We start from the raw sequence: 26,969 nt of genomic DNA, 5'->3' as shown, positions 1-26,969 counted from the left end.
GCTGCCCAGGGAGGTTGTGGAGTCTCCTTCTCTGCAGACATTCAAACCCGCCTGGACACCTTCCTGTGGAACCTCAGCTGGGTGTTCCTGCTCCATGGGGGGATTGCACTGGATGAGCTTTCCAGGGCCCTTCAACCCCTGACATTTTGGGATTCTGATGATTCTATAATGATTCTAAATGATTCTATAATTCCTGAGTCAAATTATTTTAGTTTTTCTTAATTTTAGTTAAGCTTAACTCTATGAGATAGGTAAATCATACAGATGTGCTATGAGATAACTGAGAACAGTTGTGCTCAGAAAAAGGTCAAATAGAACGAAGGGGACAGACTTTTGAGCAGGGCCTGTTGTGACAGGACAAGGGGTGATGGTTTGAAACTAAAGGAGGGAGATTCAGGCCAGACATGAGGAATAAATTGTTTCCCCTGAGGGTGGTGAGAGCCTGTCCCAGGTTGGCCAGAGAGGTGGTGGCTGAACCATCCCTGGAGACATCCCAGGCCAGGCTGGACGGGGCTCTGAGCAACCTGAGCTGGTGAAGATGTCCCTGCTCATGGCAGGGGTGGCACTGGGGGAGCTTTGATGGTCCCCCAACCCAAACTGTTCCACGATTCTACAAAACTCTCCCATACAACACCCAAAGTCGATATGCAGAACATTTTCAAGAAGAAGCTCAGCACGGTATTAATTTATTTCTTGGTATTTACCGCTAGAGTCTCCGTTCAGGCTGCCTGAGACTAAATCGGCCTCGGTGGAGTTGTTGGAGGTGTGGGACCGCGCGTCCAGCGCCGCCAGCGACTGCAACATGCTCAGGAGGCTGCTGGACGTGGGGAACTGCAGGTACTTCTCGGGCACGTACCCCACCTGCCCCGCTTTGTTCCGGGCCTGGGAACAAACAACAGAAATGACAATAATCCAAACGTTTTCGCCCATCCCAAGTTTTACTTCTCAGAGCGATAGCAAAAAGAAAATAATCTTGGAGAAACTGATACCTTCACCCAGTCTTCCATATCTCCATCCTCGATAACCTCCAGCACCTCATGCTCCTCTATGGTCAGTTCGTCCGGCTGAGAAGCCTGAAGGAGGAAACGGGAAGAGCAGAAAAGTGTTTTCAGGTGCAGTGTAAGGAATATTCTCATATTATTAAAACTTAAATTGCTCTAAATTATTGAAAATTTTATGATGTGGCAAACTTTAAATCATATTTATAAGGGTGTTTGTCTTGACAGGACAGACCTCGAACCCCATTTACTTTTGAAACCCTAATTACTCCTTACTCTGCGACTAAATCTGCCGCAGCTTTCCCAACTAGACGTGAGATGTAGTTAATGTGAACCTTTATTGAGCCAAATTCCAACGTTCTACCTCCCACAGAAGTTACATCTATTAGTTGTTTGTCACATTATTCATTTTTCTACTCATTTTTTTAAACAAATCACAAACCTTATATGAATAAACAACTTTGCAGGTGAGGGGATAATTTCTTAGAGTACCAGAAGGACTGGAGCTACTGTCGTCAAACACATCCATGTTGTCTTCAAACTCTTCCCCTTCTTCCTTTTCTGCGTCAGCGTTAATCTATGAAAACAAATCCAATTTGGCGTTGTAGCATCACATGAAAAAATAAGTGAAGAAATAAGAATAATAATGAATTGATGAATATTCTTCGGTGTGGTTTTTTAGTCCTCGAGATTATTAAACCGGATTAAAAACCAATATTCAAGTCTCAGTCAGCAAACAAAGCCAATACAGGGAAGCAAAAGAACAAGAGCTATCACCAAATTACATCTTTACTTAGTTCTATTTCTTCATTCAAGACTTTAAAACGTCTTTAAAAACAACAGGAGGACATTCTGGCAGCTCCAACTTAGCTGTTGGACAACCATCTATTTTTTATTGAAGCTGTGAACCAGTGACTAATGGACCTTGTGGTGCCATCTCAGAGGAACGGCCAAGAGTTTAATGGAAAACAGAGTCACGGAGAATTTATTTTATGAGAAGATGAATGTACCTGCGACCACGAGTTACGAAATGAAACTGCAGTGGAAATACTTAAATACTTCAAGTTTCTATAAATGTAGTTGGGGCAACGTTACCGTGAGCTGTGCCTTGGCCTTGTGCCTGGCTTAAATTTGGAATAAACACTTTATCTCATGTGAAAATAGGCAAGTCCTTTGACTCAAAAGCAACACTGTTCTTTATTTGCCATCTTATTTACTCCTTTCCATTTGGGAGGGAATTGGTGTTTCTCATGAAACCCCAAAGGCTGATACATCAACAAATTTAGGCTGAGACTACAAAGAGGCTCCCTAAGCCAGCTGTCTGTCTTAACTCTGCTCCGGAACAGCTTCGCTCTTCTAGGCCTGGAGTAGAAGAGCACAAAGCTTCACGATTTTCTGACTTCATTAATTTTTACGTTACAATTTTTAGGACACATCCTTGTTATTATTCCCCCACAACGCATTTCCATTCATTGCTACTTAAATGCGTCCACGGATTTTGCAGCAACAAAAAAAACCCACAAACAAAAATTCACAGTCCTCCCTTGTTAATGCTATTGATAAATTCCCAACCAACCCTAAATTACAGCAAATTTAAGGTTTGCCCCCTAATTTCCAACTGCTTTTGCTGGGCATGGTCTGTGTCCCAACAGCCAGAGCTGACGTTCAGCTGATAGTTGGACGAACCATCATGGAAACTCCTGTTTCACGTCTAGAAAGACTCGTTTGTAAAACATCTGGTCCCGCTTTTCCAACACGAGGAGGAAAAATCCATCTGAATTTGCAGCGTGTGGGCCGCTCCGGCTCCTCGAATAGAAACATTTAGGCAGGCGGCGGGAAAACAGCGTTAATGAGACAGAAAACGTGGAGGTTTGGTTCATCAAACTCATCTTTCGACAGAGCCAGGGAGGATTTTGCAAAACGTATTTAGATTTTAGGGAGTGAAACCACAATTGCACAGGTTGGTGGTATCAGATGATAATCATGCTTGGATATGGAAGAGTAACCTAATAGCTGAATCCCTTTATGGGTAAAAAAACATCGATTTTCCTGTAAACATATGAACTGCAAATGTTATTATTAATTCTGCGATACTGTATTTCTACTGTACAAATGTTTCTTATAATTACTGCTTCAAGTCGCAGCAAATGGAAAACACAAACTCCATAAAGACGTTATTTTCTCTGCTTTTCTTCTGATTAAATTCCATCATATTTACAATATATTTGCTGCAGGCAGCGTAAAGGTTTCCCAAGGACGTCAGCAGGTAAGGGGAGAATCGCACATGTTTTCCAGGTGACGATTAAAATTCCAAATGATGATAAAAGTGTTTTGTAATATGAAATATACCCTCCCAAGATTATGTGTTTCTTCATTAAATCAGTCAGCCGATTGAGAGGGGATCGGATATTAAATCCTTCAGCTCGTTATATTAGCGCAGCAGGTTAAATAAATGATTTAATATCAAGCCATCGACTCTTCTTTTTGCTTTAAGCTCCTTCAAAGAAAATATATCGAGAGCTTTGCTGGAAAAATAATGTCATGCCAAACACAAAGAGTAAAGGATGTAAGGATGGCAGATAACTGGGTTTTGACCATGAAACGTCGTCCGCTCGACAAGGATGAAGTGAAATTGCCGCTGCTGTAATTCTACTAATTGCAAGCAGCGTAATTTTGGTAATGGTTCTAAGAATTCCAGCTATGGGCTGAGCTCGTCCGGCCTGCCAAGGTCAACAGCGTCTTTTTATTTCTACGGGAGCGTACGTAAGTGTAAAAGCGGAAAATAAGGATCAGAGTTGAACCTCCCACGCTGTGGCATCTGTTTGCCGGCCGGGGACCAGCACGGGGTTTGGATCCAGGGCCAAATGTTGGCACGGCCGATAGGACGGAGAACAAGGTGTTGGGTGTGAGCCAAGATGCACAGCGGGAAGTTAAAGGAGGTGGAGTATGGGAAGAAAAGGGAAAAAGCATCGTTAACCACAGCTCTGTGACACATCCCCAGCTCTCCTGGCTACAGAGGGGCTCAAATGAAATTCGGCATGAGAACTGCTTTGGGATTTGGGAAGGCTGAAGCTTGGATGTGCATATTCCAACTTGAGTCTCTAATCAAAGTGAGGCCAAACCTCCAATCCTGGGGGCAGTTTCGGGCTCCTCACACCAAGAAAGGCCTTGAGGTGCTGGAGCGAGTTGAGAGAAAGGAACGGAGCTGGGGAAGGGGCTGGAGCACAAGTGTGATGGGAGCGGCTGAGGGAGCTGGGGGGTTCAGCTGGAGAACAGGAGCTGAGGGGAGACCTTCTGATCTCTGAACTGCCTGAAAGGAGCTTGGAGCCAGGGGGGTCGGGCTCTGCTCCCCAGGAACAAGCGCCAGGAGCAGAGGAAACGGCCTCAAGTTGCACCAGGGGAGGTTGAGGTTGGATGTGGGGAACAATTTCTTCCCCAAAGGGCTGTGGGGCATTGGAACAGGCTGCCCAGGGCAGTGCTGGAGTCACCATCCCTGGAGGGTTGGACAGACGGACATGAGGTTCTCAGGGACATGGGGCAGTGCCAGGGGTGGGTGAAGGTTGGACTCGATGATCTTGAGGGTCTTTTCCAACCAAAATGTTTCCACAACTCTAATTTTGCTACTAACCACGGGAATAACGTGCTGCAAACCCCTGCCACCATGTGTGAGCTCCGCTGTAACGTCTGAGAAGAAACACCCCAAAATTGTGAAGAAAACATAAAGCAGATTCGGAAGCCTCAGGATTTGCTCACTCGCTGTTCTGAACTATAGTTGACCTACATGAAAATAGCTGTAAATCCAAGAAAAACCCCTCTATGGGTTTGCCACCATTACCAAGAAAACAATAAAGAAGCAGGAAACCACGACAAAACGTGGGAAGGAGCGAGATTTTTTGTGTATAGATACCACTTACTTGCTGAAATGGAGATTTTTCATTCTCTTAGGTGGTCAGTGAAGGCAAATCCTTCTGCAGATCATTTGCAATGTGCTGGAAAACCACATTGCCCCTGAAGGTTTTGTTACAGAGAACATACATTCTGGTTGTCCATGGCATTTAAATTAAAAGTGTGAAGTAATTTTAATAGTGTATGAAGATTATACTTGGAAAAGTATCCACATACAAACCAGGACTTTATCACAGAATCACAGAATGGACTGGGTTGGAAAAGACCTCAGAGATCATCCAGTCCAAGCCTTGGTCCAACTCCAGTCCATTGACCAGATCATGGCACTAAGTGCCATGGCCAATCTCAGTTTCAAAACCTCCAGGGCCGCTGAGTCCAGCACCTCCCTGGGCAGCCATTCCAATGCTGACCACTCTCTCTGCACAGAATTGCTTTCTCATCTCCAGCCTCAATTTCCCCTGGCAGAGTTGAAGCCCATGCCCCCTTGTCCTATTGCTGACTGCCTGGGAGAAGAGCCCAATCCCCCCTGGCTAGAACTGCCCTTCAGGTCGTTCTAGAGAGTGCTGAGCTCACCTCTAAGCCTCCTCTGCTCCAGACTGAACAAGCCCAGCTCCCTCAGCCTCTCCCCATGGGTCTTGTGTTCAAGTCCCTTCCCCAGTCTTGTTGCTCTTCTCTGGACCCGCTCCAGCACTTCAATCTCTTTCCTGAGCTGAGGGGCCCAGAACTGAACACAATACTCCAGGTGTGGCCTCCCCAATGCAGAGCACAGGGGAAGGATCACTGCCCTTGTCCTGCTGACCACGCTGGTTTGGATACAGGACAGGACACCATTGGCCTTCTTGGCCACCTGGGCACACTGTTGGCTCCTGTTGAGCTTCCTGTCCATCAGTCCCCCCAGGTCCCTTTCTGCCTGACTGCTCTCCAGCCACTCTGTGCCAGCCTGGAGCGCTGCAGGGGGTTGTTGTGGCCAAAGTGCAGGACCCGGCACTTGGCCTTGGTGAACTTCATCCCATTGGAATCAGCCCATTATAAAAGCCTCTGAATTTTGTTGAATATTAAATATATAAACACACAGAGAAAATTTAAAATTTGAGGTGAACTGACTAAAACTTCAGGAATTTTATTTGAGTTGATGTTCGCCAAAGCTTTGCCCTGATTGTTTTTTTAATGATTCAAATTGTCATCTCAAGTAGCCAAATCAATTTGGACAAGAGGCTTTGCCTTCCTGATGCCTTTCACTGCAACCAGCACATACGTTACTCGGCACGAGATGATGCGTGATACAGTTCTCTGGATATTTTGGAAATTAAAGAAAAGCCTTTCATACAAGTGTTGTACAAATATCTCGGATAACGTCGTAAAGTACTAATGAAACTGCAAAGAACCACGCAGACGTTTTTCTTTTCAATAGATGGCAAAGAAATGTTCCTGGATTTACCCAAGGTCAGAAAAATAAGTCTAAAGTAAACTCAGCAAGAGAAGCCAGAAAGCCTTAAATCCTTTTGCTTTGTTCTGCTCGTTTGGTGTTTTTTTGGCTGTTTTATTGGTTGGTTCGTTGTTTTTATGGGGGTTTTTTTGTTTCGTTTTGTATTGTTTTCTTTCAGTTTTGTTTGGGATTTTTCTGTCTGGTTGCAGTTCACTTTCATTCTCAGCATTTCTCTCCTTTCCTTGTTTTACTAAACGTTGGTAGAGAACAGCAGAGATGCATTGTCATCAGGTTTCTCCGCAAGTAGAGCTACCTGTCATCCAGACTGGTCTGGATACATCATCTTCTACCAAGACATGGAGTACAAAAATGTACTCCATGTTGACAGTGGAGCAAGTAAGAACATAAGTGAATGAATCCCAGGTCACTGGGGATGACCATTAGATCTGGAGTTTGTCAAGTGGCATCTGATGTTGAATCTTTGCATTTTGCCCTGAGTCCAAGGAGATTAAGACCATTATCTCCCTACCACCAGTTTCCAGGGTAGGCTGGAGGGTGGATATGCTGCTGAAATACTATCCAGTGCACTAAATTATGCAAAAATTAGGCAGTAAAATGTCTGTCTCGTTTGTTTGCATGTTTTGCCTTTTCCCCATGACCTTCAGCCACACGCTCCAGCCACAAAACGCTACAAGATTACTCCCATTACCTAAAAACCAACCAAATATTATCAATTTGCCTTTATATTTGATATTAAGCCAAGAATTTCCCCTAGGGAAGAAGCATGCGGGCTCGAGGTGAGGTTGGAAACAGTACCATGTGCGCAGAGCCGTTGTTGGTCACCGAGGGCAGCCCGGCCCAGCGCTCGTTCTCCAGCTCTTCCATCACTTGGTTCATGGCGCTTTTTAACCACGTATCCACGGACACGCCGATCTGCTTCAGCAGCTCCAGACGGGCTTCGGCTTTCAGCTTAATTATCTGCAAAATTCAAATGCGAAAGGCAGGATTATTTCCCGATCCGTAAATGATTCGTGTGGCTCCGCGCGGAACCGTGGCCTGCTCTTCATTTCCTTGCCTGTAGGACCGTGGTGTGAGCCAAGAGATGGGGAATGGTTTTCTAGAAAAGTACTCCCCAAGTTGGTGTTTTTACAGAACCACAGGGTGGTTGGGATTGAAGGGACCTCTGGAGATCCCTCAGTCCAACCCAGCTGCTCACGCAGGGTCACAGAGCAGATCACACAGGATCCCAGGGGGTTTGAATGTCTCAGAGAAGGAGACTCCACACCCGCTCTGGGCAGCCTGGGCCAGGCTCTGACACCTCCCAGCAAAGAAGTTTCTGCTCATATTCAGATGGAGCCTCCTGTGTTTCAGTCTGTGCCTGTTGCCCCTCACCCTGGCGTTGGGCACCACTGAACAGAGTCTGCTCCATCCTCTGACACCCACCCTGAGATATTGATCCATTGATCACATCCCTATCAGCTTCTCTTCTCCAGCTCAACAGCCCCAGCTCTCTCAGTGTCTCCTCATCACAAAGATGCTCCAGATCCCTCAGCATCTTTGTGTCCCTCTGCTGGACTCTCTCCAGTAATTCCTTGTCCTTCCTAAACTGGGGAGCCCAGAACTGGACCCAATGCTCCAGATGTGGCCTCACCAGGGCAGAGGGGGAGGAACCTCCCTTGACCTGCTGCTCACACTCTTCCTCACACACCCCAGGTACCATTGGCCTCTTGGCCACAGGGCACATTGTTGACTCATGGTCAACCTGTTGTTGACCAGAACTCCCAGGTCCTTCTCTGCAAAGCTGCTCTCCAGCAGCTCAGCCCCAACCTGTACCGGTGCCTGGGGTTGTCCCTCCTACACTTGCCCTTGTTGAACTTCATCAGGTTCTTCTCTGCCCAGTCCAGCCTGTCCAGGTCTCTCTGGACGGCAGCGCAGCCTCTGCTGTGTCAGCGCGTCCTCCCAGTTTGGGATCATCTCCCAACTGGCTGAGGGTTCACTCAGTGTCTTCATCCAGGTCACTGATAAACAGGTTGAATAAGACTCTTCCCTCCTCGACCCAACCAGCCATACCATCAAGGAAGGCTGTCAGGTTGGTCAAACACTATGGTTGGTCAAACCATTCTGACCACTCCAAATAACCTTCTTCTCCTTTTTAAAATAACGTATATTAGTTTATGCTAAATTGCTAGTCATATATTCTAGTGGTCAGTTAGTTTAGATTATTTTCAAAGTGCAAAAACCCAGACAAATGCCAGCGCTTCACAGTATTTTTAAAATGAATATTTGAAACTTTTAATTTTAAAATTAAATTTTTAACATTAAAAATTGCTGGGCTGCACAGCCTGGATGTCCTTCCGGGTTGTGACTAAACTGGATACGATGCCCAGATGTAACATCAACACCCAAACATCACCTCAATACCCAAATATCACATCAATACCCAAATATCACCTCAATACTCAAACATCACCTCAATACCCAAATATCACATCAATACCCAAATATCACATCAATACCCAAATATCACCTCAATACTCAAACATCACCTCAATACCCAAATACCATCTCAACACCCAAATATCACCTCAATACCCAAACATCACCGCAATACCCAAATACCATCTCAACACCCAAATATCACCTCAATACCCAAATATCACCTCAATACCCAAATATCATCTCAACACCCAAATATCACCTCAATACCCAAACATCACCTCAATACCCAAATATCATCTCAACACCCAAATATCACCTCAACACTCAAACATCACCTCAATACCCAAAAATCATCTCAACACCCAAATATCACCTCAATACCCAAACATCACCTCAATACCCAAATACCATCTCAACACCCAAATATCACCTCAATACTCAAACATCACCTCAATACCCAAATACCATCTCAACACCCAAATATCACCTCAATACCCAAACATCACCTCAATACCCAAATACCATCTCAACACCAAATATCACCTCAACACTCAAACATCACCTCAATACCCAAATACCATCTCAACACCCAAATATCACCTCAATACCCAAACATCACCTCAATACCCAAATACCATCTCAACACCCAAATATCACTTCAATACTCAAACATCCCATCAACACCCAAATATCACATCAATACTCAAACATCACATCAACACCCAAACATCACATCAACACCCAAATATCACCTCAATAACCCAAATAAATCCAATGCGACACACAAACACAAACCCACCGACCCCCAAAATGAAGCGATTTTCCATCAGCCCTTGCCAGAGAGCACAGGAAGCTTATTTGTCATGGAAAAAGGATGATCTCAATAATTCCCAAATTAAACAAAGATCACATTCGACAAATCGTTCCGGAATTTTTGTCTTTCGAACAGCATGAAAATTTGGGTTTTCTGAGAGCTGGGTTCACGGCATGAATTCTGATGGGGCCAAAGCTTTAACAAATTCACGGCAAACCACCAACATAACCCAATTATTTAAGAATCTAAACAGAAGGAACAGAAAGAGTAGTGTGAAGAAATTGAGAATTTCAAGAAACGTGAAATTCTGAATTTCAGGAAAAGCAGAATTTCCAAGATCGCATCAAGTAGGGTGCAAATGTAGGACTAAAACTGAGGATATTTATGTCCATTCCAGCCCCGTCATCATCACCATCCTGTTGTGCTTACTCATCAGAGGAACAAAAATCAAGTGATTTACCCAAGTTCCCATTGTGAGTCACAGAAACCCACGGATCCGTCCTGGAGATTTTCCTGCCTTTCCTTTCACAGCATTGTTCGTTTTTAGCAACTTAATGTGCGAAATAGCAAAGTTTTCTCTCTTTTCTCGCCCTTGCATGGGAATAGGAAACACTTAATTCAGCATCGCTGCCTGAAGTGACGCATCCAGTCATCACCGTCACTGGGCAACAAAGCAAGATCAGCTGAAACAGACGGGTCTAAGCACAAATTAGAGGGAAATTACTTTTTCTGTAGTGGTTGAAGCACAGTAGACTATGTAAAAATATATGTATGGTAAATTAAAATGCCAATTACAGAATCACAGAATGGACTGGGTTGGAAAAGCCCTCAGAGATCATCTGGTCCAAGCCTTGGTCCAACTCCAGTCCATTGACCAGATCATGGCACTAAGTGCCATGGCCAATCTCAGTTTCAAAACCTCCAGGGCCGCTGAGTCCAGCACCTCCCTGGGCAGCCATTCCAATGCTGACCACTCTCTCTGCACAGAATTGCTTTCTCATCTCCAGCCTCAATTTCCCCTGGCAGAGTTGAAGCCCATGCCCCCTTGTCCTATTGCTGACTGCCTGGGAGAAGAGCCCAATCCCCCCTGGCTAGAACTGCCCTTCAGGTCGTTCTAGAGAGTGCTGAGCTCACCTCTAAGCCTCCTCTGCTCCAGACTGAACAAGCCCAGCTCCCTCAGCCTCTCCCCATAGCTCTTGTGCTCAAGTCCCTTCCCCAGTCTTGTTGCTCTTCTCTGGACCCGCTCCAGCACTTCAATCTCTTTCCTGAGCTGAGGGGCCCAGAACTGAACACAATACTCCAGGTGTGGCCTCCCCAATGCAGAGCACAGGGGAAGGATCACTGCCCTTGTCCTGCTGACCACGCTGGTTTGGATACAGGACAGGACACCATTGGCCTTCTTGGCCACCTGGGCACACTGTTGGCTCCTGTTGAGCTTCCTGTCCATCAGTCCCCCCAGGTCCCTTTCTGCCTGACTGCTCTCCAGCCACTCTGTGCCAGCCTGGAGCGCTGCAGGGGGTTGTTGTGGCCAAAGTACAAAACCTGGCACTTGCCTATGTTGAACTTCATCCCATTGGAATCAGCCCATGTTTCCAGTCTATCCAGATCCCTCTGCAGAGCCCTCCTGCCTTCCAGCAGCTCCACACTCCCTCCCAACTTGGTGTCAGCAGCAAGTTTGCTGATGATGTTCTCAATCCCCTCATCTAAATCATCAATAAAGATGTTAAACAGGACTGGACCCAACACTGACCCCTGGGGACACCACTAGTGAGTGGTCACCAGCTGCATGCAGCCCCATTCACCAGCACTCTCTGGGCCCAGCCCTCCAGCCAGTTCTGAACCCAGCAGAGAGTGCACTTGTCCAAGCCATGGGCTACCAGCTTCTGCAGGAGTATATTATGGGAGACAGTGTCAAAGGCTCTGCTCAAGTCCAGATAGACCACATCTACAATACTTCTAAGAGATGTTATTTTTAATTCTGTTTAGAAGAAATGTGATTTTTAAAAGCAGATAAGAGCACAATTTTGTATGTGAAATGTATCCTTGTACAGATTCTCCCACATAATTAAGGATGGAGATAAAATATATTCATGTGCATCACACTACTCAGGTCAAGATTCAGAAAGATCAAGCCCAACGATGATTAAAGGCAGATCCTTTACATTTAATTGCTGCATCTTCTTAAAGCCTCGTAAGCCCCTACCCATTGAAAATATTTACCCGAGCTATGAGAAGGTTTGAAATCACAAGTGTTTTGAGTTCAGAGATGAATGGAACCGACATTTTATCTCTTGATTGGTCTTATAAAGATAAAACCTATCACTTCTAGTTTTTCTTTTGCTCTTACTTGTATTAGTTTGTGTATTTGAATGCAATCAAAACATAGAAACAATAATAATTTTAATTAATCATTAATCTGTTCTTTGGAAAAAAATAGTTTTAGGAGCACTTATCGAATTGAGAAGCAGATTTCTCACTGTATGAAGCTAAACAGAGACCTCACTTTTATAGCACAGATGTCAGTACTGGGTCCTCTCTCCTGGGAAACCACTTTCTAACCACTTCTGTGTGATTCTAATCCCCATCTGCTTGGAGAGGAGGGGAGCTGAGTGACTGTGGTACCCACTGAAGGTAACGCTGATCCTGTCTCTTCTTTGGATGCTCCTGCATCCCCGATGAACTCACGTGCCGCTCCATGATGCTGGAGCATCGTCAGATCCAACCTCAGCAGCAGCACACGGACCCAGAGATCGGACATTTGGGGTGCGAGAACAACTTAGTCCAAGGCAACCGATTCATCTGGGGTGGGTTAGCGGCTTTGGTGGACTCGTCGTCCTTGGGTCATTTGCTTCAGGTTGAGAACCTCTCAGTTTTATCATGTTACTGAGCTGAAATGTCTCCGTGTATAGAATCACAGAACCTTTTGGTTGGAAAAGACCCTTAAGATGATTGAGTCCAATCATAACCCAGCCCTGGCACTGCCCCATGTCCTGAGAACCTCATGTCTGTCTGTCCAACCCTCCAGGGATGGTGACTCCAGCACTGCCCTGGGCAGCCTGTTCCAATGCCCCACAGCCCTTTGGGGAAGAAATTGTTCCCAACACCCAACCTCAACCTCCCCTTGTGGAGCAAAGTAGCATCCTCTAATTTATCTTTATTTTCTGATATTATATTACCAGCACTTCCTTTAGGCCTTCAACAAAAGTTGCCTCAGAAGCAACCAGCCTGGTTGTTTTGCTGTTTGACCTCGTTACGCAATTTGCAATTAGCTTGAGTTACGCAACAGCACTAAACATCAGTCGGGCTCGCTGTAAACATCTGTAATTCCTATTAGTACTCGGGCTGCTTTAAACCGGCGTGTTGGGCCAAACTTGTGAGTTAAATAAATAAGATCCTTGACTGTACTCAGACAAGAGTATTTAATTTGAGGTACCCGGCAAATCCAATGGGTCACCCCGCTCTATTTACACATAGTGCTCTTCATATTCAACCAAAGTTTGTTCCAAACCACAAATGTTTGGAGTTTCATTCCACTGCAGACAAGCTGTAGAAGTATTTAGAGTATTAAGTCAGGTCTGCACTTGAAAGATGTATAATGCTATTTACAAATATATATATATATATATATTTTAATCTAAATAATTACACTGATAGACCATGGCTAACAGCTTCCTACCTATATGAAAAAAAAAGATAATACCAGACAGCAGTATAAATTTATGGTGCTTCTCACACAGGAACAGCTACGTATTTACAAATAGAAGCACTTCATTTAAATACCATTATGTCTAAATAAGCTGGGGTTTGATGCTTTCATTATGCTGGAACAAAATGTTAAAAGGGAAACAAGGGATCACCCGGAGGAAATACTTATTCCCTCAAAAATGTCACAGAATCCCAGAATGTCAGGGGTTGAAGGGACCTGGAAAGCTCATCCAGTGCAATCCCCCCATGGAGCAGGAACACCCAGCTGAGGTTCCACAGGAAGGTGTCCAGGCGGGTTTGAATGTCTGCAGAGAAGGAGACTCCACAACCTCCCTGGGCAGCCTGGGCCAGGCTCTGACACCCTCACCAGGAACAAGTTTCTTCTCATATTTAAGTGGAACCTCTTCTAGTTCCAGTTTGCACCCACTGCCCCTTGTCCTACCATTGGTTGTCACCGAGAAGAGCCTGGCTCCATCCTCCTGACACTCCTCCTTTCCATATTGATCCCCATGAACGATGTCCCCCCTCAGTCTCCTCTTCTCCAGCTCCAGAGCCCCAGCTCCCTCAGCCTTTCCTCACACGGGAGATGCTCCACTCCCTTCAGCATCTTGGTGGCTGCGCTGGACTCTCTGCAGCAGTTCCCTGTCCTTCTGGAACTGAGGGGCCACAACTGCTCACAATATTCCAGGGGTGGTCTCCCCAGGGCAGAGCAGAGGGGCAGGAGAACCTCTCTGACCTACTGACCACCCCCTTCTAACCCACCCCAGGTACCATTGGCCTTCCTGGCCACAAGGGCCCAGTGCTGGCTCATGCTCACCCTGCTGGCCCCAGGACCCCCAGCTCCCTTTCCCCTACACTGCTCTCCAACAGCTCCTTCCCCAACTTACACTGGAACCTGGGGTTGTTCCTGCCCAGATCCAAGACTCTACACTTGCCCTTGTTCTAGTTCATTCCATTTCTCCCCGCCCAGCTCTCCAGCCTGTCCAGGTCTCTGATGGCAGCACAGCCTCTGGCGTGTCAGCCACTCCTCCCAGCTTGGTGTCACCAGCAAACTTGCTGACAGTCACTCTATTCCCTCATCCAAGTCATTGATGAATATATTGAATAATCCCGGCCCCAGCACTGCCCCCTGAGGCTCTGCACTGGATCCAGGCCTCAACTGGACTCTGCCCCATTGCCCACGACTCTCTGGCTTCTTCCCTTCAGCCAGTTCCCAGTCCACCTCACTGCCCGCTCATCCAGACCGCACTCCCTCAGTTCAGCTGTGAGGATGCTGTGGGACACTGTGACAAACGCCTTACTCAAGTCATCTATTTCCAATTAAAAACTAAACACGGCTTTAATCCTTGATTGTCCCTCTCTAGTGGATGCACAGGCCGTTCTTCCACCTCCACCGACAGGAGTGCCGGCTTCTATTCCCAGTAACACTGAATATCTCTAGGAAAGCGGGTGAGTTTTGAAAGCACCGGAACCCAGCGCTCTGGGTGCTGCCCATATCTCATTAAGCCTTACCCTAAGACAAACATTTTCCTATTTAATAGCGAAATTGCTATTTACAATCGCTATTTCCCAATTACTCTTTAATAGCTCGGGGCTGGGATATCTTTACACCACCCACAAAGCTGCCAAACAGCGTTCTGGGTGGTTCGTTCTTTTGCCTTATAAATTATAAGATGAAAGGAAAAAAGAAGACATGCCGAAGTTTTAAAAAATATAAATATTGTTATCTATTTCTCACATACCTATCATTGCTCTGCACGGTATAATTGTGTTTATTTACTGTTCCAGGCTTAATTAAGGAAAGGCTTCAGACCTACATCTTGCACAAGATGAAGATAGAAACGATTTCTTTGGAAGTCATGGAAATTAAAAGCAGCGAGAAGATTTAACAGAGCTGTTCCCAGAATGAAAAGGGTAAGGAACCCCAGGGTTCATTTACATCCCACAAACACCTCGGTTACGAGGCTTTAGAAAAGCACTGGGGTGAAGAGCAAACATGGAAATCCAGCAAAGCCGATGTAATGTGGCCCCTGATCTATTCTGGTTTATGATGGTTTTGAATGGAGTTGCTTGAAAGTCGAGTTGCTTTATTTTTCCCTGATCTTTCACGGTGCAGAACACAACCCTGATCATTCCCATGGGAGACACTTCTCTCCTTGTAGAGCCCAAACCCCACTGCCCAGCCCCTATTTTTTCTCTTAAAGAAGTCAGAATTACCGATTTCAGACCAAGGTTATACTTATGAGCATGTTCAGACATTAAAATCAGATTAAATTCGAATTCGAAAGCGACCTTAAACCATATTTATGAGAAGTATTTTATTCCTCTGCCATCTTTTTCTAGTGGCACGAACAAAATTCGTTAGCAGGTCGGATGCGCTCATTGGGCAATTTAGAAGAAAATATCATGGAAAGGCTGGAACGATCTAAACTTCATTTGTCCCTTGGAATTTTTGTTTAAATTCTGGGCTTTCATTTAAAAAGCATGAAAATGAAACGGTTCTTTTAATGAGAATCACCGGATCATTTTGGTTGCAAGAGACCACACTGTATCATTTAAACTTAGGGCCACCAGAATTATTTGCAGAGTCATAAGTAGAAATAACTATGAATACAATATTTTTTAAAAAAGTATTAAAATGCCACAAATTTCTCCAAACCCAACATAAATCTTGACCTGCGAATTGGTTTTAAATCCCAACCCAGTGCTAAAAAGTTGGGATGTGGGAGGAAATAACCCATGAAGCTTGACTTTCATTGCCTGGGTGGTGTTTGGGGTGGAAAGTTAGACCTGTGAAAACCATCCCAATAAATATATAATAATAATAATGATGATGATGATGATGATGATGATGATGATGATGATGATGATGATGACAATAATAAATGTCCAACAGGACTCACACGAAATTTTGACCCCTAAGGCACAAACTGGAGCTCAGCCTACAAAGAGGTGCCTGTCAGTAATGTGCATTAGTCTGTCGCACTGTAAATTAAGACCATAAAATGATAATGATTTATAAAACACGGCTAAAAAGGAGATTCCTTCTGCTCCAACCTGTGTGTTCTTTGTCTTCTCTGCGGCCATAAAGCACCTTTCCCACGTGGCTCCAGGCAAAGCTCAACCTGCAGAAACCTGGAACCATCCTCCCCCATGGGAATAAATGACATTATTTCCAAACGCTGAGTTGTTGCGGTGGTTGTTTTCTAAGTGGGAGGATGGGCGGGAAGTTTCTACAGCTATTCCAGCAGGGTGAGTTAATTTATATGCTAAATATTCGGCACGGAGTTAAATCAAAGGCGGCTGTTTGGGTGAAGCGAAGAGGAAATGAAACGCTGACATAGAGCAAGTGTCTCAGGAGCGAACGCCAAGGTTAAGAAACATGAGTTAATGGAGAAGAACCCACCTGGGCAGCTCCAGCCCGACCCACACGATGATTTTATCCAAGTTCAAGCACTAAAAAACCATGAGAAATTCCTAAAGTGAGGAAGTGGTTGGTGGGGAAGGAGATGGAGAGTAAATGAGAACGGTATTTTGTAGGGTTTACAAAGTTGTTCTTAATGGGACCGAACAGAAATGACCCAAATTCTGTAAGGAGGAAACGAAATGTATATATAATATACATATGCAAACCTTTATTTCTCTGCAGCCCTGGTGATGAATGCTGGTTCTTAACATAGTGAAGATGTTGTAGGCGTTTCAGAGTGAAAAGATTCAGTAAGACTGAAGCAGCGGCTGGACTAGAGACACCCCCAAAGCCCCGAACCTGAACGACCCCATGAAACAAAACCCATTATGAACCACGGGTTCAAGAAACTGAGCTAGATTTGCAGTGTGATCCACCTTTCGAAAGAACTAAATAATAACAATAAATGAAAATCTATAAACTAAGCATCGTTAATATTCTTGTAGCCCAGATTAATCCCTAATCCCTGTACCAAACAGATCTGACAGCCCCACCACTTAAAGTCCTACAGGAATTATTCTTCACTTCAGCAACGTTTTAAGTCATGATGACACTTGTAAGATCCTTTCAAAATTACTTATCCATTTGTTTTCACATATAAACTTCTACAGTATAGAGGGATCTATAGCATATATAGTGAGCAAATACTTCATTTGACATCCTCCAAGAGTCTTTACGACTGAATTTGCTTCAAAAAATCTCCATGTTTGTTCTGTCCCTTCATCCCACAAAATCCCTTCCTTTGTTAAATGTCCGCTCATGACAAAATATCTCTTATAATTATAATGAATTCATATCTCCCAGTCTTCTAAACACTTTCTTATTGCTCTTATTGTAAACACTTTCTTATTGTAAAGTACTAAGACTTGTACGTCTTTGTAACACCGCGATAGAGCTTCAGGGCTCTATGATGTCCTGCTCAACAATATTTTCACCCATAGAGTTCAAAATTCCCGATCTGTGGACGCCAGCAGCATTTTTTCCAGGTTAATCCTCATTCTTCCCAGCCAGAAAAACCAACAGCTCCTCCAAACCTCCTCCTGAGAACACAATCTGTTCGTCAGCTCTCGAGCATATGTTTCCTGAGCAAACCCATAGATTTTACAAATTCACCTGGTTTTTTGAGGGGTTGGTAGCCTTATTGCGTTTCATTTATCTCAGAGAAGCATACGGAATTTGTTTTTCTTCCATTTATTATGAGCAGAGAATGAAACCGCAGTTGGAAGGTTCAACTGCAAGAACTCAAGAACAGGCTGAACCTATTTGAAATGCGGCAGAAGCGCACGATTAATGGATTAAATCCTAAATAGAACAGGAGCTCGGCCAAAAACGCAACTGTTATTGCAGCACAGGAATAAATATTCATCGCCAAATATAAGGGGAGGGAGAAAACAGCCCCCCACTTCTAATTAAAAATGGACCTGAGCTTCTGAACTCATCAAACGGAGTAAACAGCACTATAATGAGCCTTAATCAAATCTTATCTGGTACAAATATTCTCCTGAGAGTTGTAGATATCCGACTGATAAAACAAAATGCGGCTCCCTATAATTAAGTGGAAATAGGATTAATTGCTGCAGAGGCCCCAAGACCTTCCTTGAGTGTAGAGTTGGGCACCAATGGGAAAATCTCCTGTCGTCGTCGTCGAGAAAAATTACGGCAGCCCTGGGACCAAGAGCCACGCGGGGCTGCCCAAGTATCGGAGTCTTTAGTTTAGAGAGACAAAATGAGAGGAAAAATTAAGTAACCTCAGGCTCCCCACTGCCCCCCGTCCCATCATTGGTTGTCACCGAGAAGAGCCTGGCTCCATCCTCCTGACACTCACCCTTTCTATATCTGTAACCATGAATGAGGTCACCCCTCAGTGTCCTCTTCTCCAGCTCCAGAGCCCCAGCTCCCTCAGCCTTTCCTCACACGGGAGATGCTCCACTCCCTTCAGCATCTTGGTGGCTGCGCTGGACTCTCTCCAGCAGTTCCCTGTCCTTCTGGAACTGAGGGGCCACAACTGGACACAATATTCCAGGGGTGGTCTCCCCAGGGCAGAGCAGAGGGGCAGGAGAACCTCTCTGACCTACTGACCACCCCCTTCTAACCCACCCCAGGTACCATTGGCCTTCCTGGCCACAAGGGCCCAGTGCTGGCTCATGCTCACCCTGCTGGCCCCAGGACCCCCAGGTCCCTTTCCCCTACACTGCTCTCCAACAGCTCCTTCCCCAACTTACACTGGAACCTGGGGTTGTTCCTGCCCAGATCCAAGACTCCACACTTGCCCTTGTTCTAGTTCATTCCATTTCTCCCCACCCAGCTCTCCAGCCTGTCCAGGTCTCTGATGGCAGCACAGCCTCTGGCGTGTCAGCCACTCCTCCCAGCTTCAGAAGGATGATGGAAACAAAGGAAACAGCTTCAGCTTTTGTTTGTGCTTATTTTTGCTACACACATCAGTCGATCGTTGGCGCTGCGAGTTTAAAGACAAAGGGTTACAGGCAGCAGAGAGATGGGAAGTTATTTTAAGTGAAATCAGATCTAACCATATGCAGAATTAAAACACCCAGCGACCTTCCTTACTGTTGTCACAAAAAGTTTAAAAACCACAAGTTTTGCTTCAGTGACCTGAGTTGGTTGAGTGTAAACGAGCGGCAAATTAGTTTAATTTCTCAAATGATTGCATTTCAAAGGCGTTGAGCTCCTCTACAGATGATGCTTGAATTGTGCCACCTTTGATTTAAAGGAGCACCCTCTGTCTTTATCAAACCCAGCCCAGACACAGCAGGGGTTAAACTCTGTTTTGACAAGGATGGAATGAATCTGGATTTAAAACAGCATCAACCACAGTCAATTTTAGCCCTTTTCCAGTGCCAGCGGTATGATCAAGACAAAATTTACTAGTAACCAAGGTTCTTCATCATGTCTTGATGCGATGCACATTTTTACCGTATTTTTTTGCTGTACCGGCTGCCACAATCATCGTGCTTGTCAGAAAATATGTAATTTATATGTAGGATATGGTTCCTCAGTTCCTCTCAGTTCTGGGGTTTCAAAGGATTCGGGATGTCTGAGGAAGAGGCCAATGAGATGGATGAATCTGTGCGCAATGTACCCCGGAGAAACCACGTTACCAACATATATCGTCTGTGAAAGGGTCTGACTCATGTTTTATTAGACAATTTGTCTTCTGATGGTTAAATAGAGTCAAGAATGTCAAATTCCCCAGGGAGAAAGACACAAGTGGAAGTGACTAGTGATATCAAAACGGCTTTGCAAGAATAAAAGGCAAATTTTAATCCCAATTAATGTGCTTACGGAGTTTTCTTCCCCTTTCAGAAATGATGGAGAACGAAAAGGAGGAAGAGAGTCGATTTCCAAAGCAAAAGCACCTAAGAGCAGGTCAAGGAGGCGAAATGGGAGAGAATAACAAGCGTGCTGTTCCAGAAAGGAAAGAGAAATTGGTTGATACAACCATTGATTTGAGGTGATTATCTCAAGGTTCATACCCTGCAACCCTTGGCATCTTCTCCATGTGTTACCCTCTCACTGTGTTATTCAGAATAAACAGGAGCTTTCTGTGTCTAAGTCTTCACCATCAAGGCAAGAAACACCAGGACATAAACCAACACTTGCTGCAGCTGCAAATGAAGTTGCATTGCTACCTTCCAAATACAAAAGGCCACCCCTAAATAAAAGGTAAAAAGCTTATTGAATTCATTCAGTAGCTTATCTGAAAAAAGATCTATATCATAAATAACTTCTGGGGTAATATAGAAAAGTCACAGAGCGGCTTACGCACCTACGGTTCAAAAACTCAGAGATAACTTTGTGTCTTTGAAATACACACTAGAAAACTTGTAACAAAAGGAAGGAAATCAGTGAAAATCACCCAGATGTTGAGTCCTCCTGGGCTCAACTACTTGACAGTTTCACTATTTTCTGTTGAAAAATAGGATGTATGTTAAATATTGGAAAGGTAAGGGATATTTTAATTACAACACACCAGCTTAAGACTTAGAGGCATTTCAGTTCCAAACTGATTTCATTTGTACCTTTTATCCTATTTTTGTGCGAGAACCTTCTGGGGGACTTCTTACCCTGATTTTAATCTCATTTAATCATTAACTATAAACACACCGAAGCACTTTGCTTCAGTCTGTTCGCAAAAGTTTCCTCAAATAAAAGGTACCACTTTCTCTTCAAAGAACGTTTTCATTTCTCACGGCAGCAGGAGGAATAATTCTACTCGGTATCTTCCAACCTCTTGAACTGTAAATCACGTTCCTAATTACATCAGGTACTCTGAATATTTAGCAGGATGAGAAGCACTTAACTGAAACAATTACATTTACTCTACCATTCTAATTAAGTGACCCGCTCGGCCGAAAACGAACAGATTAGTTCCTGTTGCTCGCAATAGTTTTTCTGAACCACTGGCCATGAAAACAGGTGATTTTTACCAACCCAACGCTCACGGTCAAGTATGAAGCTCGTTGATCTTTCTTAACCCACAACAGGTCTTGTAAACCTCGGGAACTTTTTCCAAAGCACCTCCAAGTAGAGATACAAAGATTGTTTTGAATGTTTTCCTATTGACATAACAAACTATTTTGTATATCAAAAAATACTAGAGCAGAATGCACATAAACGTGTAGCGGTCCCTTCCAGAAGCCAAAAAGTGTGAAGACGGAGATTTAATCCCCATTTTCAAGCAGAAGGAAATTAGTAAACTTGAGACTGTTTTTTCTCTATTGAAGACAAAGCCCCTCAATACAGCAATTCTTGACCTTTGCTCAACAGCGGAAAACACAGCAAGTTTAATCACCCCTCATCAGGATTATTTTTTTTAATATGATTCTTCTAATCATGAGTCCTTCATTAAGTTGATTCGGTGATTCGAGAAGTACAAAATCAAGGGAAAATAGCCATCTTAAAATTCTCACATTCCGTCAACAAAATGAAACAGCTGTAACAGAAATCCTTGTGTGCAAAGAAGATCCCAGAATCCCAGAATGTCAGGGGTTGGAAAGGACCTGGAAAGCTCATCCAGTGCAATCCCCCCATGGAGCAGGAACACCCAGCTGAGGTTCCACAGGAAGGTGTCCAGGCGGGTTTGAATGTCTGCAGAGAAGGAGACTCCACAACTTCCCTGGGCAGCCTGGGCCAGGCTCTGACACCCTCACCAGGAACAAGTTTATTCTCACATTTAAGTGGAACCTCTTGTGTTCCAGTTTGTACCCATTGCCCCTTGTCCTATCACTGGTTGTCACTGAGAAGAGCCTGGCTCCATCCTCCTGACACTCGCCCTTTCTATATCTGTAAAGATGAATGAGGTCACCCCTCAGTCTCCTCTTCTCCAGCTCCAGAGCCCCAGCTCCCTCAGCCTTTCCTCACACGGGAGATGCTCCACTCCCTTCAGCATCTTGGTGGCTGCGCTGGACTCTCTGCAGCAGTTCCCTGTCCTTCTGGAACTGAGGGGCCACAACTGCACACAATATTCCAGGGGTGGTCTCCCCAGGGCAGAGCAGAGGGGCAGGAGAACCTCTCTGACCTACTGACCACCCCCTTCTAACCCACCCCAGGTACCATTGGCCTTCCTGGCCACAAGGACCCAGTGCTGGCTCATGCTCATCCTGCTGTCCACCAGGACCCTGAAGATGAACATGAAGATGCCAAAATAATGTTGTTCTTACCTCGGCCTTGCGGATACTCTCTCTTGCTTCATCTATTTTCTGCTCCAGTTCTGCTCGGGTTTGCTCAGACATCACAGGCCCGTGGCACTCGAGCTCTTCAAGTGTCTGTCGGAAATAAGAAGATACACCCCAGCTGTAGGAAACACTAACAAGGCATTTATATGATAAATATTAACAACAAGGCAGGGAAATTAGTGTTTGATTAGACACTGGGTTGACCGACAAAAGGGAAGACGAGGACGATTGAGGCAAAACATCATTTTAAAGCACAATATTTCCCGTGGATATTCCATGGTTTGACATCTTCGTGAAAACATGATCCGTGGTATGAATCAGCTCGTCTATATGATGATATTTACATATTTAAAATGGATATGTTGCTCGCCATTCATGTCAGGTTGAAATAAGCATCCTGAGCATGGAGTGAGAAGTCGCTGTAGGGGAAGCCAAGGAAGATTTGCTGCGTTTGCAGGAACGTTGTATGCAGAGAATTTGCTGAATCACAGAAGACACGGAGTTTCTAAGGTTCACGTATATGATTACACTGGTCCAAATTTAAAACAATAAAAGCACGTGAGTGCACAGATCTCCACCAGTTATCTGCAAATCTGTGACTGGTTCAGTAACTGTGTATTTGCGGTTGTATTGTCTTTGGAGGAAAAGCAGAAGGAGCATGAGGTTCAAGGACCAGGATGGGCTCTCCTTCCTCTGATGGGAGCTTTTCCTACAATATTTTGCTCACAAACTCTGGTAATTCCTTCTGCTTGGTGCTAAAACCTCTGTTTTTTGCTCCAGGTTCAGCAGAAGACACATAAGGTGTTAAACACCTACTCTGGTTGTGTTTCTTGAGGAACAACTCAAATCGCTGAAGTGGAACTAGAAGCCAGGTCCTCCTGGGCTGAAGCTCATGGAATATTATATATTATAGATATCATAGTATAGACGCAGCCTCTTTAACTGAATTTAAGTAATTGATATACACTTTAATTTTCTGTCCTCACGTTAGTTAGAAGTGCACGTTACTCATGGATTTTCCTACTGTCGGGAAGAGTCTTGAAATCCAAATGAATCTATTTTTTTCCGATGGGTAATATATACGTGATACGGTGGAGAAAAGAGAATCACTGAAACTTTAGTGGAACGTTGTGTAGATAGAGGCGGATCTTTAAGTGGAATGTTGCGTAGATAGAGGTGGATCTGTAAGTGGAACGTTGTGTAGATAGAGGTGGATCTGTAAGTGGAACGTTGTGTAGATAGAGGTAGGTCTGTAAGTCGAACGTTGTGCAGATAGAGGCGGGTCTACAAGTGGAATGTTGTGTAGATAGAGGCAGATCTGTAAGTGGAACGTTGTGCAGATAGAGGTGGATCTTTAAGTGGAACGTTGTGCAGATAGAGGTAGGTCTGTAAGTCGAACGTTGTGCAGATAGAGGTGGATCTGTGAGTGGAACGTTATGTAGATAGAGGTGGATCTGTAAGTGGAACGTTGTGCAGACAGAGGCAGATCTGTAAGTGGAATGTTGTGCAGATAGAGGTAGATCTGTAAGTGGAATGTTGTGCAGATAGAGGTAGATCTGTAAGTGGAAGACTGTGTAGATAGAGGTGGATCTGTGAGTGGAACGTTGTGCAGATAGAGGCAGATCTGTAAGTGGAACGTTGTGTAGATAGAGGCGGGTCTGTAAGTGGAACGTTGTGTAGATAGAGGCGAGTCTGTAAGTTATTTGCAGTGAAGTAGAAGTTACAACTTCAGATTTACATGGGAATAACAAAACATATTGATATACCGAAAGGTTTGAGGAGCCACTAACTTTGCCATTTGAGTGTACCAAACCGAGATGAAAACTGAGAGACAATAGGACAAAACTAATTCCTGGGTGGTTGTGGCATCTCCTGGTTCATGCAGCGTAGAGCTGTAATAAACAAAACCTAGAAATGTATGTTTTCCTGACCTACCCGCTGACTGTGGATGATGTTCTTGTGTTCGCGGGCCACCCGCGTAGCCCACTTGCGCGCCTCCTTGTTGAGGCTGTGCTCTTCGGTCGTTCCAGTTTCCGATTCCAGTTGTCGACTCTGGAACAGAAAACAGAATAACGAGTCATGACACAGACAGAGGAGATAGATAGACTTAGTTATAGGATAACTTGATATTATATTTATCAGGCTCGGATCTTGTTTTGTGCAAAACAAGAAAGATTCGGCAAGGCCAACTCTCTTCCTTATGAACTTCGTCACGGTACCACGTGGAAAAGCAACTATGACAGCAAATCAAAGCTCATGAGAACTTGTAACTCACTGGCTTAGGAAAATCAGCATGACACTGAATACCAGACACACTGAAAGACATGAGGAACACAACTGAAATGCTATTTCACCCAGACACTGTATCAAAGAGATGAAGAATAACCAGCCAAGGAAGTCACCTCATTTCTAAACATGCATTATAGGAAGCAAAGATGAAAGTTGAAGTGTGATCCAATCAGCTGTTTAGGCTCATTCTTTGTCATTAATGAGCAAATCATCATGCCATCAAATACTCTAGAATAGTACATCCACTTCTGTCCCCCCTCCCTCCCAAATTGTCTACAAAACAGCAGCTTGAATCTCACACCATATTTTTAGATATTGTTTCATCTTACACCTGGTTTTACAACCCTGTGTGTTTACATATATATATATAAGTGTTTAGGATGTATATCAGCCTCAATCTTTCCACTAAAATGGGTTTCATGATATATCTTCTATATCTGTGGGTGCTCTGTACACTTTTACTGCACCTATACTGCATATGGATAAATAATTATTAAGTTGGGGAGAGTTTGTGGAGAAGATGAAGAGGCTGGAGCATCTCTCCTGTGATCAAGTTCACAGAGCTGGGACAGTTCAGCCTGGAGAGGAGATGGCCCAGGGGAGTCTCATCAATGTATATAAATACGTGAAAGGAAGGTGAAAAGGTGGCTCTTGTGGCCAGTGACAGGACCAGAGGCAACGGGCAGAAACTGAAACACAGGACGTTTCCTTTGAACATCAGGAAACACTTTTCCATGGGGAGGGTGACCAAGCAGTGGCACAGGTTGTCCAGAGATGCTGTGGAGTCTCCGTCCTTCTAGATATTCCTGACATAATCCTGGGCAACCGGCTCTGGACCAGACGACCTCTGGAGTTCCTTCCAACCTCAACCACTATGTCCTTTTTTTTAATCTGAGCCAGTCTCGTACTCTTCCCATCAGCACAATTAGCTGTGAGAAGACGTTGTATTCACACCACCTTCCCAAGTTGTGTTCCTGGAACAACAAAACTGCTTCTTACAGTATAAATTTCAGTGGTTCCTCGAATTAAAAGTTAATCAACACTTCAAAAGGATCCAGAAGAACAACTCTCTTTCCTGGATGACTTGTCGACTCATGCAAATAGATACACAGAATGGCTTGGGTTGGAAGGACCTTCCCAGCTCCCCCAGTGCCACCCCTGCCATGAGCAGGGACATCTTCACCAGCTCAGGTTGCTCAGAGCCCCGTCCAGCCTGGCCTGGGATGTCTCCAGGGATGGTTCAGCCACCACCTCTCTGCCCAACCTGGGCCAGGCTCTCACCACCCTCAGGGCAACAATTTCTTCCTCACGTCCAACCTGAATCTCCCTCCTTTAGTTTAAAACCATCACCCTTGTCCTATCACAATGAGCCCTGCTCAAAGTCTGTCCCCATTCTTCTCACACGTCCCTACCACGACAGTCACTGCTGCCCAGAGCCACCTCGCACTCTTCTTTATCACAAGTCCTCTATACCCTTGCGCAACCTTTGAGATAACAGAAAATAAATGCACTTACAAATGATCATTTGAGAAGACAAGAGTGTGCCGAGTGCCGCTCAAACTGAGGTGGCAGATGCACGTGTGAACGAAACGACTGTTTCACTAATTTCTATTTCACTCTATGGTTTAACAAGACATGATTTTTCTCCATCAGGTGCGGTTTGAAACTAGAGGAGATCCCACACACGTGCAAAAGGTGTTTAGGAAGGAGAAATTCAAGGTGAGCCAGCAGGAGGGAAGTAAGAGAGGAGAAAGTTAGGTGAGAAGCATCCAGCTGATGCAGCAGAAGAGGTACTGATATCAGGTATTTTAGCAGTACAATATTTCTCAAGGAGGTTGATAATTTTAATACCAGTATTTGGTATAGGCTGGAGTAAAATCAAGAGATATAGGAAGCAAACTGAAGTGATTCTGAAAGCAAGGTTCTTAGGCCTTCAGATTACAGTGCCCTCATGGGAGAGGCAACAATACTAACTTATGCTAACAGTGGATTTAATTGAAAACGAGGCAAAAATTGGTTCAGCTAAGCTTCTTTTCATCAAAATTGAAGTTGGTCTTTAATCTTCTTCATCTTCTTATTACAAGAGAGCTGGGGGGAACAGATTCAAGGGGTTGTGAAGGAAATGGTTTCCGTAGGGCCATGGCTCAGTGCCAGAGTCAGGTAATGGTTGGACGCGATGTTCATGAGGGTCTCTTCGAACCCAAATGGTTCTGTGATTCCAAAAAGGCAAAGG

General features: G+C 44.6%; 1 protein-coding gene across 2 annotated transcripts in view; it reads right to left on the bottom strand.

Moving 5' to 3' along the window:
• The window catches only part of FCHSD2 (FCH and double SH3 domains 2), a 163,476-nt gene that overhangs the window by 5,394 nt on the left and 131,113 nt on the right, over positions 1 to 26,969 (bottom strand). For both annotated transcript variants that reach the window (XM_065833764.2, XM_065833774.2), the window contains 6 exons: positions 24,383 to 24,499; positions 22,433 to 22,537; positions 7,147 to 7,308; positions 1,441 to 1,575; positions 990 to 1,073; positions 705 to 882 (listed from right to left, as the gene is read on the bottom strand). In XM_065833764.2, coding sequence (XP_065689836.1) covers positions 705 to 882; positions 990 to 1,073; positions 1,441 to 1,575; positions 7,147 to 7,308; positions 22,433 to 22,537; positions 24,383 to 24,499 — 781 coding nt within the window. The remainder of the gene's footprint in view (positions 1 to 704; positions 883 to 989; positions 1,074 to 1,440; positions 1,576 to 7,146; positions 7,309 to 22,432; positions 22,538 to 24,382; positions 24,500 to 26,969) is intronic.

This window comes from Patagioenas fasciata, chromosome 1 (assembly GCF_037038585.1).
Source record: "Patagioenas fasciata isolate bPatFas1 chromosome 1, bPatFas1.hap1, whole genome shotgun sequence".
In the NCBI taxonomy this organism is placed as follows: Eukaryota; Metazoa; Chordata; class Aves; order Columbiformes; family Columbidae; genus Patagioenas; species Patagioenas fasciata.
The sequence above is the reverse complement of the archived record's forward strand: the minus strand, read 5'-3'. Positions and strand labels throughout refer to the sequence as shown.